General features: G+C 41.8%; 1 protein-coding gene across 2 annotated transcripts; it reads right to left on the reverse strand.

The window, feature by feature from the left end:
• Positions 1 to 2,663: 2,663 nt before the first annotated feature.
• On the reverse strand, positions 2,664 to 16,285 carry LOC134209491 (protein disulfide-isomerase A4-like). Of its 2 annotated transcripts, none has more exons than XM_062685476.1 (2): positions 15,752 to 16,285; positions 2,664 to 3,001 (listed from the first exon to the last, which is right to left on the reverse strand). In XM_062685476.1, the coding sequence occupies exons 1-2, from the start codon at positions 16,015 to 16,017 to the stop codon at positions 2,713 to 2,715; spliced, it is 555 nt and encodes a 184-aa protein (XP_062541460.1). In that variant the 5' UTR covers positions 16,018 to 16,285; the 3' UTR covers positions 2,664 to 2,712. The 2 variants fall into 2 exon arrangements, with proteins under 2 accessions (XP_062541460.1, XP_062541466.1); XM_062685482.1 differs by having other exon boundaries at positions 15,610 to 16,277.
• Between the last annotated feature and the right edge of the window lie 497 nt (positions 16,286 to 16,782).

Genomic DNA, 16,782 nt, shown 5'->3' on the forward strand with positions numbered 1-16,782 from the left:
ATTTGAACAAAAACTGGTTGAGCGCAAGCCGGTTCAAGTTTATATGAAAACTAGTATGGGAAACTGAACCTTTTATTACGCTGGCTAAAGTGACTCCCCTCCAAACGCTGGCAAAAAGAGAACCCGCAAAGCTGAAAGCAGCATTCCAGAGACTTCACTGAACGAAAACCGCATCGCAGGAAAGATCTATTGATTTCGTACCGCAAAAATAGCATTTTATACCCCACTCACCCCCATGTCACACTTTTTGTTTGAAGCATCTGCCCCTGGTGCGACAGTGTAGACTAGACTAGACTAGAAGTATATGCCCCTGGTGCGATAGATATCACAGACAAAATCTGGGTACATATTTTGTTGAATTGCACGTTTCACTGATGCCTTTTGAGAAGCCCAATTATCATACTATAGATTCGTAACCTCGATTAAAATCGACTCCCAACTATTTGAGACAATTCAATATGGATTGTCTATGAAGTTAAAGCTCTTGAATATTTCTTCCAGTCATATGGTCTCCCCCCTCGCCATCGCCCAATGTCGGAGTGCCAGAATCAGAATAATGTTAAATTCAAGCTCGCCATATCAACTGTCATACAAACCTGAAACGACCTGTGCACGGTAATCTTCTATACAAACCAGCCAAAACCATCGGATAACACCCAAATTATAAATCATATTCGACTGAGCGTGGCGGAGCAAAATTATTTTTTGAGCCACCCTAGTTACTAGTTTGCTGCTGCCGGTGCCGTTGTTGACATTCGCTCCGCGATCAGTTTTTATATCGTTTTTTCGGGCAAAAATAGCAGTTTATATTAAGTTTTCGGTTTGAACAAGTGACTGATTTCGAAAAGTGATTTTTAATTTGTATTCCATGAACATTTCGGGCTGCTCATGTGCGGAGAAGTGAGCAAAAATTTGATTTTTTCAGTGCCCTTTGAGAAGAAGTGAAGTGCAGTGATAAACCCACCAAATCGCGAACGGCTAATAAATTGGCACGAAACTGCTTATTTAGAATATTATTCGAGCCGAAATACAAAGGACTCATTGGATAAACATGTTCATTATCACGGGAAGTGAATAAATATGTTGTGAACAGGTTAGTAATTTGAATATTAAGCTTTTGTTCGAAGCTGTTCGATGAATTCGAATGTTGGTGGGAGAGGAGTGCGGGAGGTGTGGGGTTGACCCGTGGAAGGTCCGGTGCCATATTGACTGCCATCGTGGTACTCTTCCAACTATGTCCTTAATGCATTCCCAACACGTGCATCAGATTGACGCAAGTTACCGAGCGCCTTCAATTTCGTTGAGCATAAAAAGACAGGGGGAGAAGGCGGAGCACTGAATCCCTACCCCAACATGTGCGACATCTGGATTTGGTTCTAAACTGTAAACAACAGTGTTAATTCTCTACCACCTTTTTGTTATGGCGAGGCAATATTTATGCACACTTTTGTTTTCGATATTTTAACAAAATTAAACACTCAATCATGCAGCATTATAACGATGTGGTATGCTTGAGATACCTGCTTGATTATAGGGACTCGAAAAAGAATTTATTTGCAGTAACTAACCGAATATAAAAATGTTCGCATTAACGATTGCGCCCTAACACCGGTTCTAAGCTTTGATGCAGACTACACGAGCTTTGTTCGCCAGTGACAGGCGTATGAGGCCCTTGTAATAAGACCCATTTCTCGCGCGTGCGAGCGTCATTTTTGTTCGAGAATCCTCGCAGTTCATGATGATGATGGTCCCGCCACATAACCCTGCAAAGGTTTAAGCTGGCTAAGGAGGGCTAAGGGGGGGGGGCTAGCTCCTCTAATGTGAACGTGTACTATACACATGTAAAAGTGTTGGCTTGACAAATTAATTGCGAGTGTTTTGACTACGCGTCCAATTTGGGAATTTCGAGCTCTTCAGTAGCTGCTAGCTTGCGAAGGCCGACGGAAGTTCTTCGTAGCTTAGTTGGTTAAAACACTAGTCTAGCGTACTGAGGGTCGTGGGTTCGAGTCCCATCGAAGAGAAAGTGGTTACCTCCAATACATGTTTCAAATCAATATCTTCCACATAATGTACATATTTCACATTTGAGTTTTCACAATATTGTAAATTAATGTCCAAGTCGGGTGGTCTAATCCCCGGAATATGGGCAATTAACTTCGATTGAACTTAAATTTGTTGCTGTTAGTGATTGGAAATGCACATTATTGTTAATAAATCGGTTCTATTCAGGACAAACATATTATACAAGAAAAGGTTGAACCGAGACGAATTGTCTTCAAAATGCAAAACATTTTCGCTTGACGACAGCCAAAATTGCCTTCGGTAGCAGAATCACGAGCGCACGTCGGGGGAGTCGCTGCGATAAATTTATTCGCATAGACATCGTCTGTAGAGTTTCGACGGCAATTCATTGAGTGGCTGTTGTCGGCATCAGCAACACTAAAGGGAAATTTTCTGTCAAAATTCTTTCGTTGTTTTTTTTTTGTTGTTGCTGTTAGTGATTGAAAATGCGCATTATAGAAAATATATCGATTCTTTTCAGGATTTTCGCCAAGCAGACTCAGTGACGGTCGTCGATGCTGCGTTTATTCGCTAATGTGGAGTCTGCAGCGTTTCTACGCCAAACTATCGAGTTGTTGTCATCGGCGTCAGCAACGGTTGAATAAACTTTTGTTTCACCTTTATTATCATTCTCATTCCATTCATTAATGGCTAAGTATCATCGCTATCGTCGCTGTTATCAGTCGAATTTAACAAATAATCTTTCATATACTCCACCGTATCCTCCAACAGGTACGGATACACCAACTCGAAACGCCTGGGAGGTCCACGCATATAGGTTCGTATGGTCGGGTAATCTGTGATATCCAGCCTGGAGCAGAATTCTTCCTCGGAGATGCAGTCCACATGTGCAAACTGGACTAGATCGGAAAATTTTCTATCCATCATCATCTGGGTGGCTTCCGTCCATTCCGGTAGAATTTTTAAACAATATTCACACCTGCAATAATTCAAAAGAGAAAAAATACACATTATTTACCCGTTTTGATAAATAGATTACACTGTGTTACATAGGTTAACTTTTTATGCTCCGTTTTGTAGGCTATTCGACAATTGCAGTACCTAGAGGTGTGCGCCGCCACAGCCGACAGTTTTTATCGGCGTGTCGCTGCCAAAATTCGGTCACGCCACTGGCTGTTTCATGTTTTTTCCACGCTGATTTAAAGGCTCCATCCCATTGCCTAACCTATGGCAACGAAAAGGCGGACTCTCTAGCAAAGCTGGGCACACAGGAAGGTAAAGCTTATGATAGACAAATCTCGAATTACGAGTTTTACCCATTAATCCGTCAGAGTACTTTTCAATATTGGCAAATGCAGAGATGTCCAATTTCATATATTTATTTTATGGTCAGTTATTGACTATAATTGCTATAATAATTCCTGAGTTCATCGATTGAAGCTCGCTGCATGCTAATTGCACTACAAACACTCAAAGAACGTCGAGAGTTTGCAATGCTTTTCTTCATCAATGACAATATTTCGCATCGCATTGACTCAGCAGCACTTTCCAAATTAAAATTTTATACAACTGTGCGGCATCTAACGACACTAAAATTATTCATTGAAAAAAACTTACCGAACAAACCATTCAAAAAAGGAACCATTCAATGTGCCAGTGCGACATTTCTATAACTAACCCGTAATTGCCCAGGACGAACTTTAAATTTTAAAAGGTTTTCGATTAGAATTTTCATTAAAATCAAGGGGAATACACCCAGGTTTTTTTACACGGTTGGAATTCATCAATTTCTCGGTTAACCTAAACTTTTACAGCTTTTTAAATACCCTCTGAATTTTCTTTGATTTTTTGTGAATTTTTTCGCGGAGTTAACTCATTGTTTGATTGACGCTGAAGGTCTTAAACGACTTAAACCAAACCGTGTAAAAAAAAAACCTGGGTATAGTTATACTTTTATGTACATACAAACCCTACCCTCCGCACCCTCCCCCTTTTTATGGTTCTGAAAACTAGGTGGACCAATAGTGCAATTTCAGGCAATTATATACAGAACTGGTTATATTTGACGATATAATAATCCGTTTATCTGTCCGTATGAACAGGACTCTTCAATATAATTCAATTGTATGAGTTTATGCAAATAATGTAACAAGAACTATCATAAGGCTTCCAATACCTCTGGAAGATTGTGGTGAGGCTCCTCTAAATAAATGAAAATTTTATATGAACCTACAGTAATCCAACCTGACCATATAAGCCTTAAATTATCCGAGAGTTTAGTTCAATTGATCTACCATGTCGATTACGCCATGTATCTAACCCATAGCAATCCAGCGTGTCCATATAAGTCCCAAGAGCTGCTGTAAATGCTTCACCGTTCAAATAAATCCAACGCAGATGTTCTAGGGGCTCTAAATTGTCCGGGAGTTGCGTTCAATTAATCTACCAGGTAAATTTCGCTTGACATCAAATCGATAGCAACCCAGCGTGTCCATATAAGTCCTTAGAACCCTTGTGAATACTTTACTATTCAAATAAGTCGAACGCCGATGTTCTAGGGTCTCTCAATTGTTCGGGAGTTAAGTTCAATTGGTCTACCAGGTCAACTACGCCAGGCATAGGCATCAAACTGATAGCAACCCAGCGTGTCCATATAAATCCCTAGAGCCCTTGTGAATGCTTCATCATTCAATTAAGTCCAATGCAGATGTTCTAGGGTCTCCAAATTTTCATGGAGTTGAGTTCAATTGGTTTACCAGGACAACTACGCCGGGCATCAAATCGATAGCAACCCAGCGTGCCGCTAAAGCGATTGTGGAACACTGTTTTCAGTTTCCGAACTGAAAGTGCCCCACCGCCTTAAGTTTTGCCAACTACTCTTGACATGTAAAAACAAAAGAAATTCCGCCAACGTTAATGCATGTTGATTGTTGAACTCCCAACATCCCTTATGAATGCTTAGAAATTTAAATAAGTTAATAGTACATGTTCTATGTCTTCCGAAGTATTCTGGATTTGAAATTCATTGGTCTACCAGGTCAATTGTGCCTGAGACCGGACGGAAAGCTGCTTTACATGTCATATTTATTGAACGGCTACTCAGTCTCAGTCAGCTGTGCAAAATTAAAATATTTTTTTTGCTGATGGACCTGATCTCGATCCCCGAATAATTAGGAGGATCAAAAATATCTGCGCTGAACTTATTTGAATGATAAACTTTGGGATGCTATCGGTTTGATGTCCGGCGAAGTTAACCTGGTAGATCAATTGATCTCATCTCCCGGATAATTTGGAGACCCTAGAACATCTGCGTTCGTTTTATTTGAATGGTGAAGCTTTCACAAGGGCTCTAATAACTTATACGGACACGTTGGGATGCTATCGGTTTGATGTCAGGCGAAGTTGACCATAATAAATGAAAATCCTTCAGAAATTCTTTCCACTTCAGGAATTTGGGAATTCCCTCGAAAATTCCTTTCGAAATTCCTTCAGAAAATTTGAAAGGTATTTTATGTTGTTTATTAAAGAAATTTCTGGAGATGGTGGTTTCCAAAAGAAACCTTGGAGGAATGTTGAAAGGAACAATTGGAATAATTTTATACATTATTCCTGGAGGACTTTCCGAAAGAACGGACATCGGGAATTCTTCCAAAAAAATCTTTTGAAAATCCGGACAGTAATGAAACCACAGAGAACAGACATTTATCTTCATGCATGAGGTTGTGTAAAATTTTTACTGATCATTTTGAGCTATGTCGTTATGCTTCCGTTATGCGGTGCTAGTGTGCTGATAATTATGCTGAAAATTTGCAGAATTTTATTTTTTAGCGCTAGTATTGTTTCCAAATATTCACTAGGTGGCAGCATCACGCTTAGTGAGATTGAGTCTGTATGTCCACCAGTCTGCGTTAGAGGCGCTCAGGTGCGATTTAAATCTTTACACAACTTGAGACTTTGAGACTTGAGACTTTATACCTTGCTACACGCCAAATCACACTACTTCGGATATTCTCAATAATTCCTTGGGAATTTACTTCAGGAGTTGCTTCGGAGTTAAAAAATATCTGCAAATGAATCGAGAAATACCTTCAAAAATTCTTCAAGTTATTTCGATAATTCCTTCAAACATTTTTTTAAGAATTCTTTTAAAATCTCCTCCGGAATTTTCTTCAAGAATTCCTTTGGCGGTACTTTCAAAAATTCTTCCAGGTATTCCATCGGAAATTCCATTCCCGTAATTCCTACGGAATTTTCTTCAGGAATTCCCGAACGAATTCCTGAAGGAGCTTCCGCAGGAACTCCTGAAAGAAATTCCAACATTCTTGAATTTCTCTAGGCATCCCTTCAAGAATTCATTCAAAATTTCCTCTAGGTCTAGAGATTCTTTCGGAAAATTCTCAGGAAATCATTTAGATCAAAAATTCAAAGAAGAAATCCAGAGAAATCCTCCAGATTTTTTCCATGGAATCCCTTCAAATATTTCTATAGGAAAACCAATGAAGATGCTTGCGTCTTGAGAATTTCTTCGGAAATTTCTTCCAAAATTCCCTCGAAAATTCCTTAACGAATTCTTTCAAAAAATTCTTTGGAATTTCTTGGGAAATCTGGTCGGAATTCCTACGGAAAATACTTCGTCAATACCTACGGAAATTGTTTTACGGAAACCTTCGGAAATTCCTTAACGAGAATTCCTTCGAAAATTTCTCTATAAATTTCTTTGGAAATTGCATTTCCCACAGAAATTGATTTAGAAATTCCTTCAAACTTTTTCAAGAAATTGTCTAAGCAATTATTTCAGGAATTTCTTAAGGAAGTTCTCCACTAATTCTGTAAGACATCCCTTTGAAATTTCTGTGAAACTTAATCCGGAATTTGGCATTCCTTCGAACATTTCTTCGGGAAGTTAATAAGATTTTTGCCTTTCTCGTATACAAAGTATACATAAAGGCTATATGTTCGCTCCAAAAACAAACTTTTTATAGGAGGCCCGGAGACCCATAGTATAGACCCATATACCGATCCACTCAGCTTGACGAATCAAAGTGATGTCTGTGTGTGCGCCAAACCCGCCAAAAAAACTCACTCATTTTTTAGGCACTTATCCTCAATCGATTTTCTCGCAACAATGCATTGTATTCGACGCAGAATCCTGCCCCATTTCCTATTGAAAATTGGCCAGATCGGACTATGGGCTCAGAAGTTGTGGCCAAAATACTTTTTTTGTAAATTCCGAAAAATTCTTCCAACAAAGTTTCCGGACTAACTCCTGCAGGAATTTTGTATGGTTTTACTAAAAGGATTTCCTAGGGGAAGTTTCAAAGGAATTTTTGGGGAAATTTACAAAGGACTTCCCAGAGAATTTCCGAAGGAATTCCTGGAGGAATGTCAAGGGGTGTTCTGGCGTAATTTTCCTGTAGGAGTTCCCAAAAGAATGTCTGAAATCCCTAAAAAATGTCTGATTTCCCAAAACATATCCCGATGATATTCCTAAATTATTTTCCGAAAAAATTCCAAAATGAATTCCCAAAGAAATTGCTAAAGAAATTTCCAAAGAAATTTTCAAAATTTGAATTCCTTCTTTGAATTTTCATAGAAATTTTTTGAGAATTTCCAAAATCATTTCTGAATTTATCGCCGAAGTAACTTTCGGAGAGTTTCCAGGAGAAATCTATTGAGAAAGTTCAGGAAGAATTCTTGGAGGAATCTCCTAAGAAATTCTTGGAAAATTTTTAAAATGCCGGAATTTCCTTCAGAAGTTTATTCAAAAGTTCCATTAGAAATTTGTTTGGAAATTCCCAAGAAAATTTCTGAAAAGAATTCTGGGAGGAAATTTCGGAGCAATTTCTGGAGAAATTTCCGAGGGAATGGAATTTCCACAGACAAACAGACATAACACATTAAACATTTACTCATCAAATTCATCGTCGTTCAAACACTAACGACATCTGTTGATTTCAGTTAGTTGGGCAAATCACGAACCAGATGGCGGTAGTGAGATGCGCGCGCCACGAGTGATCGTTTGACCAACTAATGATTATTTGAATTGACCAGTAAATCAGTGAACGATGGAAATGTGACGAGTGTTATGTCTGTTTGTCTGTGGAATTTCCGTATCCGAAGGAATACCTAACATAATTTTCGTAAGAGTTTCTTTGAAAATTTCTGGAATAATTCCTAAAATCTTCTGGAAAATATCGTGAAGGTATTTTCTAAAGAATTGTTTAACCTTTTCAAGCCCAAATTTTGACCTAGTAAATATTATATGTTCCACTTGTTTTTGTGATTAATAGTAGAGAACTGATAAAACAAGTTGATAACTATGTTTTCGGGATGTACTTTTTTTTTCTTCCTAAACAATGGAGGGGGAATCTGCTCAACAGACATCCTGGGATGACCAGGAAGTGCTGGGTTAGGGGCCACCTCCAATGAGGGAGGCAGGGCTGCATCCCCGACCAGCTAAACCGTTTCCATTGCCGCCAAGCCCATCGTCCCTTCGGTACAACCAGAAAGTAATGCTTCAAAGGGGGGCCAGTGCATGACGCACCCTCGAGGTTAGCTGCGTGTCCTTGCAGCATCGAACATCGTGACTCGCTTTTTTAGAAGAACACCATGGTATCGTGCCAGCGCATTGCCGGCTTTCCAGGTGGCCTTACCACGCCCTATGTCCTCGGAAGGTGGGCAGGGTCGACTTCGCGCCTGCTTCCCTCTGCACGACTGGTATCAAGAATGATGATGCCGCGTGCACCCCAAATTGACCTTTCTGCGATAGGGCCTATTCGCCAGCACACAGAGGGACTTGCCGACGCGAGGCCTACGCCTGCCCCAGCCTTGACGAGGACCCCTTTCCGTCCTCGGGCTCGGAACCCGCCCGGTTGACCGACGCCGCGAAAGCGACGATACCATGTTGTTCTTCGCGCGGCCACTTGTTCGATAAAAGGATCGAGTTCGACCACAGAGCATGACCACCGGTATGACCCATGAAGCCGACTCCGATCCCTTGGACCACCTCTTATTTGCGCCTGAACTAGCCATCCTTGAGTCCACGCGCCACCTTCTGTGTAGCTCCGAGACGATTTGGGCGATAGCCGATAAAACGGCGTTCCAGCCAACTTCGTCTTTACACTTCCTCCAAACTAGGTTGTCCGGGGTAGTGTCCAGACCGCATGTGGCAAGCATGTGGTCACGCATTGCGCGAAAACGTGAGCACACGAACAACACGTGTTCCGCCGTTTCCTCTAAACCTGCGCACACCAAACACTCGGGCGAAGCCGAGCAAGCCAGCTGCTTTACCTGCACTTTGATTTTGCAGCACGCTTAAACGCCTGGCACATCGAATCCCCCATGGGGTGCTTGCTGTTCACAGCTTTGCTGGAACAAATCAAACAATTGGGACGGTTCGTGCAGCATTGTGCCTTATGTCCCTTCAATCCGCAGCATCGGCAGAGATTGCTTCTGTCAGGGCCTTTGCAGTCCCATTGCTTGTTCCCATATATGCGCACAGGGCATACCGACCATCCCACCTTGACGCTCCTTAACTTGACTACCTTGGAGGCGTCCGCTGCAGATAGCCAAACCAATGCTACCTGCGTCCCTGCCGGACCTTTCCGTAGCCGAACGGCTGCGGTGGGCGTCTCCACTTCACACTGTCGCCGCAGTGCCGTGACGAGCTCTTCGACTTCAGTGATCTCGTCCAGGTCTTTAACCCTTAGATTCACCTCCGTCGTGAGTGCCCTCACCTTGACCGTCTCGCCTAGGACCTCCTGCGCCAACTTCTTGTAGGCGGCGCCCTTTTGCGAGACGCCCCGCTTCAGCTCGAGTATCATCTCGCCCATCCGGGTACGTCTTATTCGACGTACGTCGGCGCCGAGTTCACCGAGCTTGACGTCACTCCTCATCGCCTTCAAAACATCCGAGTACTTAGCCTCGTCCGCCGTGATGACTAGGGCATCGCCCCTGGAGCGATTGGCGCCTACCCTAGACTTCTTGCTACCCTCATTCGCCTGGGCCTTCTTTTCGGCCCTTGACGTCTTCGGTTTCCTCTTGTTCTTGACCAGGGTCCAGGAGGCGTCATTCCCCTCTATTTCCCTGGTCTGGTGCGGCTGAGAACTGAGAAGCCTGCCGTAACCCCTTACCACCGTCTTGCCTGAGTGGACGGACCTTTCCAGGTCCTTCCTCCCCCGGTTTTGGAGGTACCTGACCGGGGTTCAGCTTCCCAGCCCCACTACCCTTGTTCGGGGTAGTAACCCTCCGCGTTTTCGGGAGCTCATCCCCTGGAGACTGTCTCTCCGTTTTTGTGTCTGCTCCGTTGGAGCAGTCACCGCCGATGTGCCTGCAAATACTTGAGCCTCAGTCTGGGTAGACTTTGGCACCACCGTCTTAGCTGGCACGCCTTCGGTCGACTCGACCTTGCCCGAGTCCGCGAATCCTTGGGCCTCAGTCTGGGTAGACCTCGACTCCACCGATTTCACGGGTTTACACTTGGCCGTCCCGACCGCCCTCTCCAGCTTGGCGTCTAGCATCGACTTTCGAAGTTTCTGCAAGCTCCTCTTGAGGTCCTTGCTGATATTATGCTTCGATGACGCAAAGTCGATGATGGCGTCCAGCTGTTCCGTCGCCACCTCGAAGGCCGAAAGCCCATCGCGTTTGCGGTTCATCGCCTTCACAAGCCATGGGCCGTCAATAACCCCTTCCGGCGTTTTTATAGCCGAGAGGAAGGTTGAGTGACCCACGCTGGCGCTGCGCACTGAGCTGTCGACTATTGCCTCTGGCCTCCTAGGCGGAGACCTGAACAACCCACCTCTTGCGAAGGGGTTGTCGCCTACACTACTACCACTAATTGAAGAATTGACTTGGTTTTCCATTTTGGTCCCACGAGTTGCTCAGGAAAGAGGTCCACCACGCCAGAGCCCAGCATAACGCGGTAAGGGACAATTACTGTGGAGGGTGCCCAGGTACCCCACAGGCTCCGTTAAAGGCCTAGCTTATTATTTCACCCCCCTGGCCATGCATCCCCTCGGCACGGGTCGCTTGACGCCTTGGGATTAGGGGTTAGGGACGATGGTCCCGGTCTAACTCGCAGTGGCCATGGGGAGGGGTCGTCAAGCCCTTGGACAAAGTCCCTGCTGCCCCCAGCTGGGATGTACTAGATCATCCAAACTGTCCTTGAGTCAGGATCTTACGATCTACAGTTACCATGCGAGCTTTTTTCGTCCCTCTAAGCTAGGTTATGTATTCAACCATATCCATATCATATTCCTAAAGATCAAGAGACATGGTCAGATGGTTTTGGGATACCCTGGGTCATCCAAACCGTTCTTGAGTTCAGAACTTGTGATCTGCAGCCATAAAGCTAGCTTTTTCGGCACTAAAAGCATGGATATGTATTCAACTACATCCATAACATATTCCAAAAGACCAGACATAGTAAGATGGTTTTGAGACATCCTGACATCAAAGCTCCAATATATCGGCACCATCATTTCAAAAGGGTGAAACTGCTTTTGTAAACAAGAGCTGCTCACGTCGCTGGTGGGCTAATTTGATCCCACCCACGCAATCCAGCGCTTGTTTACAAAAGCAGTTTAGCAGCAGATGTGATGAACAAGTTAAACCATATTTCGTGACATTGAGAGACAAGAAACGCTACTTTGAAAGCTAAAGATCGTAGATTCTATGCTCAAAGATAGTTTGAATATCCGAGAATTTCCAAAACTGTGTCTGTTAACCTTCCAGGAAATGTTATACTCATGGTTGAATTCATACAAAAAATATATATGTGACGAAAAACTCCATTTAGTTGCAGTAGATCTGAAGTCCGAATTTTGTTCAGGAATGTGTGATTTTTTTTCGTTTGCTTAAAAAACTACATACGTGCACGCACTTTCCAGTAATTCTTACAGTTTTCGCACTGAAATTGCCCTAGAGTGTTGAGTTTTAACAAAAACTATTGACTTGTATAGAAGAAATCGAAAGATTCGGTACAAAAAAGGTTCAAAAACAGTTTATTGTTGTTTTCTTGAAATTGTGTAAAATGGATATATGCAGTTTCTCAAACAAATGATTCTTCTAAATGCAAGAGCTACTTTCGCAGCAGTACATTTAATGTTTCGAAATCAAGGATAGTTTGGAAGATTCATATAATATCTTATGATATCCGTAGGCCTCCCAGAAGGTGTAATGGATATAATTGAATGCATATTGAAGTTTAGAGTACCGAAAAGAGCTTCTAAGCTGCTGTAGATCTCATCTCACGAACTCAAGGACAATTTGGATTACCCATAATATCCCTAAACTATATTACGATATCTGTTGACCACCAAAGAGATGTAATGGATATAAACGAATGCATGTTGAAACTCTCAGTACTGAATAAAGATTATCTTGCAGCTGTAGATCTCAAATCATGAACTCTAGGACAGTTTGAATCGCCCAGAATATCTTATATCTATCGTACGATATCTGTTGACCACCCAAGAGAGGTAACGGATATAATTGAATGCATGTTGAAGCTTTCAGTAATAAAAAAAGATTTTCTTGCAGCTGTAGATCTCAAATCCCGATCTCAAAAACAGTTTGGATTGTCCAGAATATCTCAAAACTATCTTACGATATCCGTTAACCTCCCGGGAAGTATAACGGATATAATGGAATTCATATTGAAGCTTTGAGTACCTTTGAGAGCTCCTAAGCACCTGTGGATCTCAAGTCCCAAACTCAAGGGCAATTTGGATTGCTTAGAAAATCTCAAAACTATCTTATGATATCCGTCGACCCCTCGGGAGGTGTAATGGATATAATTGAACGGATATTGAAGCTTTGAGTGCCGAGCTTCTAAGCAGCTGTAAATCTCAATTCCCGAACTCAAAGAGAGTTTGGATTGCTTAGAATATCTCAAAACTGTCTTACCATATTCGTAGACCTCCCGGGAGGTGTAATGGATATAATTGAACAGACGTTGAAGCTTTGAGTACCGAAAAGTCCCGAACTCAAGGACACTTTGGATTGACCAGAATATCTTAAAACTATCTTATTACATCCGTTGACCTCCCGGGCAGTATAATAGATAAAATGGAATTCAAATTGAAGTTTTGAGTACCGAAAAGAGCTTCTAAGCAGCTGTAGATCTGAAGTCCCAAACTCAAGGACAGTTTGAATTGCTCAGAATATCTCAAAACTATCTTACAATATCCGTTGACCTCCCGGGAGGTGTAATGGATATAATTGAATGCATATCGAAGCTTTGAGTACCGAAAAAAGCTTCTAAGCAGATGTAGATCTCAAGTCCTGAACTCAAGGAATGTTTGGTTGGCCTAGGACGTCCAAGGAAGTTAAAAAATAGTGTATTGTACAGTAACTCTACGGATACGTTTGAATAAAAATCTAACACCTAAAATTTTCTCTTTCGTAACTTCACCGTGTTCATGACGTTCTAAGTTGTCGTAGGGCCTTGATCGCCCATGCCTGATATTTTTCCCTAATAGGGGAGTTAATTTCAAGCAATTTTGCTGAAGACTGTGTTCACTTTTATCCATCGTGCGATTTTATACATTCATTTTTCTGTTGGGGTCATATATGACCCGGGGGGCCTAAATAGGTTAAGGTATTTACGAAACATGTCAGTAGTTAATTCCCAAGTAATTGCTGAGATCATCCAAAGAATTGTAGACAGTAGTAAAACGCGGCTGGAATTGCTTGCTGTAAAGCCCTCTAAAGTGTCTCTTAATATTACAAAAAACTCCTAGAGACCTTTCTAATAAATTACTCAACAAATTCTTCTTCTTCTTCTTATTGGCATTACATCCCCCACTGGGAACATTGCCGCCTCGCTGCTTAGTGTTCATTTAGTTATTATCCGCAAAGTTTCTAACTCAAGTTACCAAGTTTTGCATTCGTATAGGGTAAAAGTTCCCTTAGTCGTGGGTGTTCTTATAGTTGTGGTAGTATGTTATACTCAAAATTAACAAATCAAACGTAGCAACCCACATTGTCAATCAATTAGTTAATCAGTCAGTACCCGAGTCGAACCATAACATCTTGGTTAGCTCTTTTAAATAAATATCCTCAAAACACCTTAATATTTTTCCGTACGTGCACCAATAGTTGCGGTAGTGTTGCTATAGTTGCGAGTCCCGTAAGAAAACAATGGGATTCGCTATTGGAACAAAGATTTAAAAATATCGCAACTATTGGAACACATGAGGCCAACACGATGATATGTTTATGCCCTGAGAAGTCGAGACAATTTGCAAACCGAAAAATGCCTAGACCGCACCGGGAATCGAACCCAGCCACCCTCAGCATGGTCTTGCTTTATAGCCGCGCATCTTAGCGCTAGGCTAAAGAGGCCCCAGTTTATAGACTATAAAATGATCCCTCAAATTGTAGTTATTACTGCAAACGCCAAATTATAATTGAACCAACTACGCCAAAATTGATGGTGCCCCATCGTTTCCAGAATTCCGGCGCCGCCAGTGATTGTTCTTTTAGCATTTTCACATTTATCAATTGAAAAGTTTTCCATGCCTGACAATTCATTTTTTTTTAGTTTCTGGTGTGACAAGTAGTAGATCCAGCACTGTAAGCACTCGTTGTAAGATATTTCACACAATGTGTTATGTAAGTACCACATCATGAAATATACCTTAACGAAGCACGACTACGAGAAACAGAGGTGAATCAGCCAAATGCTACAAAATCTCGATAAGCTCAATTTAAGTGATTTAACGCATGATGCTTCATGTGTTTCCCTCAAAGCGCGCAGCGGGATTCAACTCTCGAGTAGACATACTGATACCACACTACGACATCACCTGCGTACGAGTATTCGGTAAAATAAATAACGCAATCTAAATAAATATCGTAAGCAAATAAATATCGTTTGCATTATTGACCAAATGAAATTGATGGAAACGTTGAAAAACGAGGACTAAATCATTCAAAAAGGCCCCAGGAACAGTAGTTTCTTTATACAACATCCAGTTCAAATTTTCCAAGTGTTTATCAATACAGATCGGAACCACTATTTATGGCTCTGGCAAGGCATAACAAATATTCTTTTTCATTTTAAAAATAAGAGATTTGGCTATTGTATGATCTGCCCATTAAATCTTAGAGAGATCTTAGAACCATGACTACATATAATGTATATGGATAAATACCTTCATAGGCTACTGACGATCAATACTGTCGGTATTGATCGTCAGTACAGATCATTAGTTGCGTTCTGCTTTGATCAAATCTTCTGCGACTTCTGAATCACAAATTTATCAGCATGGCAATCAATTTAATTGCTGTTTATGATGAAACGTATGCAGCCGAAGCCGTATCATTCACATATCGTTTTTGAGTTTCCGTAAGTTCATCTAGAATGTTGGAAAACTATTGAACTCGTCATTGTGATTACTTATTCAATTTAAAATCACACTTCATATTATGTTCGGTTCTCTAGAAAGGTGTCATCAATCAATCTTACAATTTGTTTCCAATGTGCACGCGAATAGCTAAATTACCTACAATAAATCATAGCACATGTGCTTAAATATACTTCACATTTGTAACACAGTGTAATCGGCACAATTCGTCACACACCATGGGGCGTAGAACAGAACCATATGGTACTCTGACGTATTCAGCTGATGATCAAAACCACTAGGGCCAATCTTCACGGATCCGATCACTTCATCAAACTCATCTATTGAGTCAAGCTCGTTCAACTTAGGATGTAACGTACTCGTATCTTTCTCTTGGAATCCAACAACACTGATAATCGTGACAGCAATCAGCAAAAGTTTTAGAACAAAGCTTCGATGGATCTTCATATTGGCACACGAGGCGTAACCTTGTTGCGCGCGAATTTGATTTCGGTAACACAAACAACCGCAAGGTGACGAACGTATGAGACGCGTATGGTAATCTTCTTCTGGCTCTATCGGCTGTGTATGGCGTTTGCAAGCGTGCTACTGATGTTGATCGGCGATCGGCGGCGATGACGATCATCGAAGGCGCGCAATCGTCCAAATAACTTGGATTCGTTTGTGTGGGGATATCTTTGGTTTCTTCATCAACATCGTCCGATGACCGCCGCCGCGCCGCGCCGGCCAACCGATCGACACTGAGGACGATTTGCCTCTAGCGCAATGTGCGGCGAAGATGAGTGCAAATTTTTTTCGACTGAACTGGAGACCCGTATAGAGTAATTGAATAATTTCCGAGTAATTGAATGGTTTCAATTAAGTCGTGCGAATGTTTTTCTAGTGGTTGTTGGGGTAGAGTGAGAGAGAGCGGCGTTTACCCTCTCTGAATTCATTTGCGAGACTAAACGTATTGTGTATGTCAGAGATTCTCAATTATTTACACGGATTTATTTGAACTTACAATCAAACTAAATTAATGTTTTATTCCTCTATTCTAAAGGACAGAAAATAGCTTTGTTGCGGTAGCAGTTCTGACTCACTTGGCGAATATCAAGTTCCTTGGATTCATAAAAGCTACATAATTAAATATTCGTAACACCGCTTCACTCATGGGCCCTAAGCAAAACACAACTAAGAGCCAACGTAAAAGATGCCCATCCAAGGTGACCCAGATTAGATATCTTTATTTAGACTTATTTTTAGACTTTTATTTCATTGATGATGTCTTATCGGATTTCAGCTCAGCAAAATCCACCCAATTGTTTCTATCTCTCCACTCTAGTTTGATTCTCTCGAGTGTAGTGGCAGCAAGCGATATCAGGCAAAAACTTTAGGGGAAGAGGTCCCA

Source organism: Armigeres subalbatus, chromosome 1 (genome assembly GCF_024139115.2).
Source record: "Armigeres subalbatus isolate Guangzhou_Male chromosome 1, GZ_Asu_2, whole genome shotgun sequence".
Classification (NCBI taxonomy): domain Eukaryota; kingdom Metazoa; phylum Arthropoda; class Insecta; order Diptera; family Culicidae; genus Armigeres; species Armigeres subalbatus.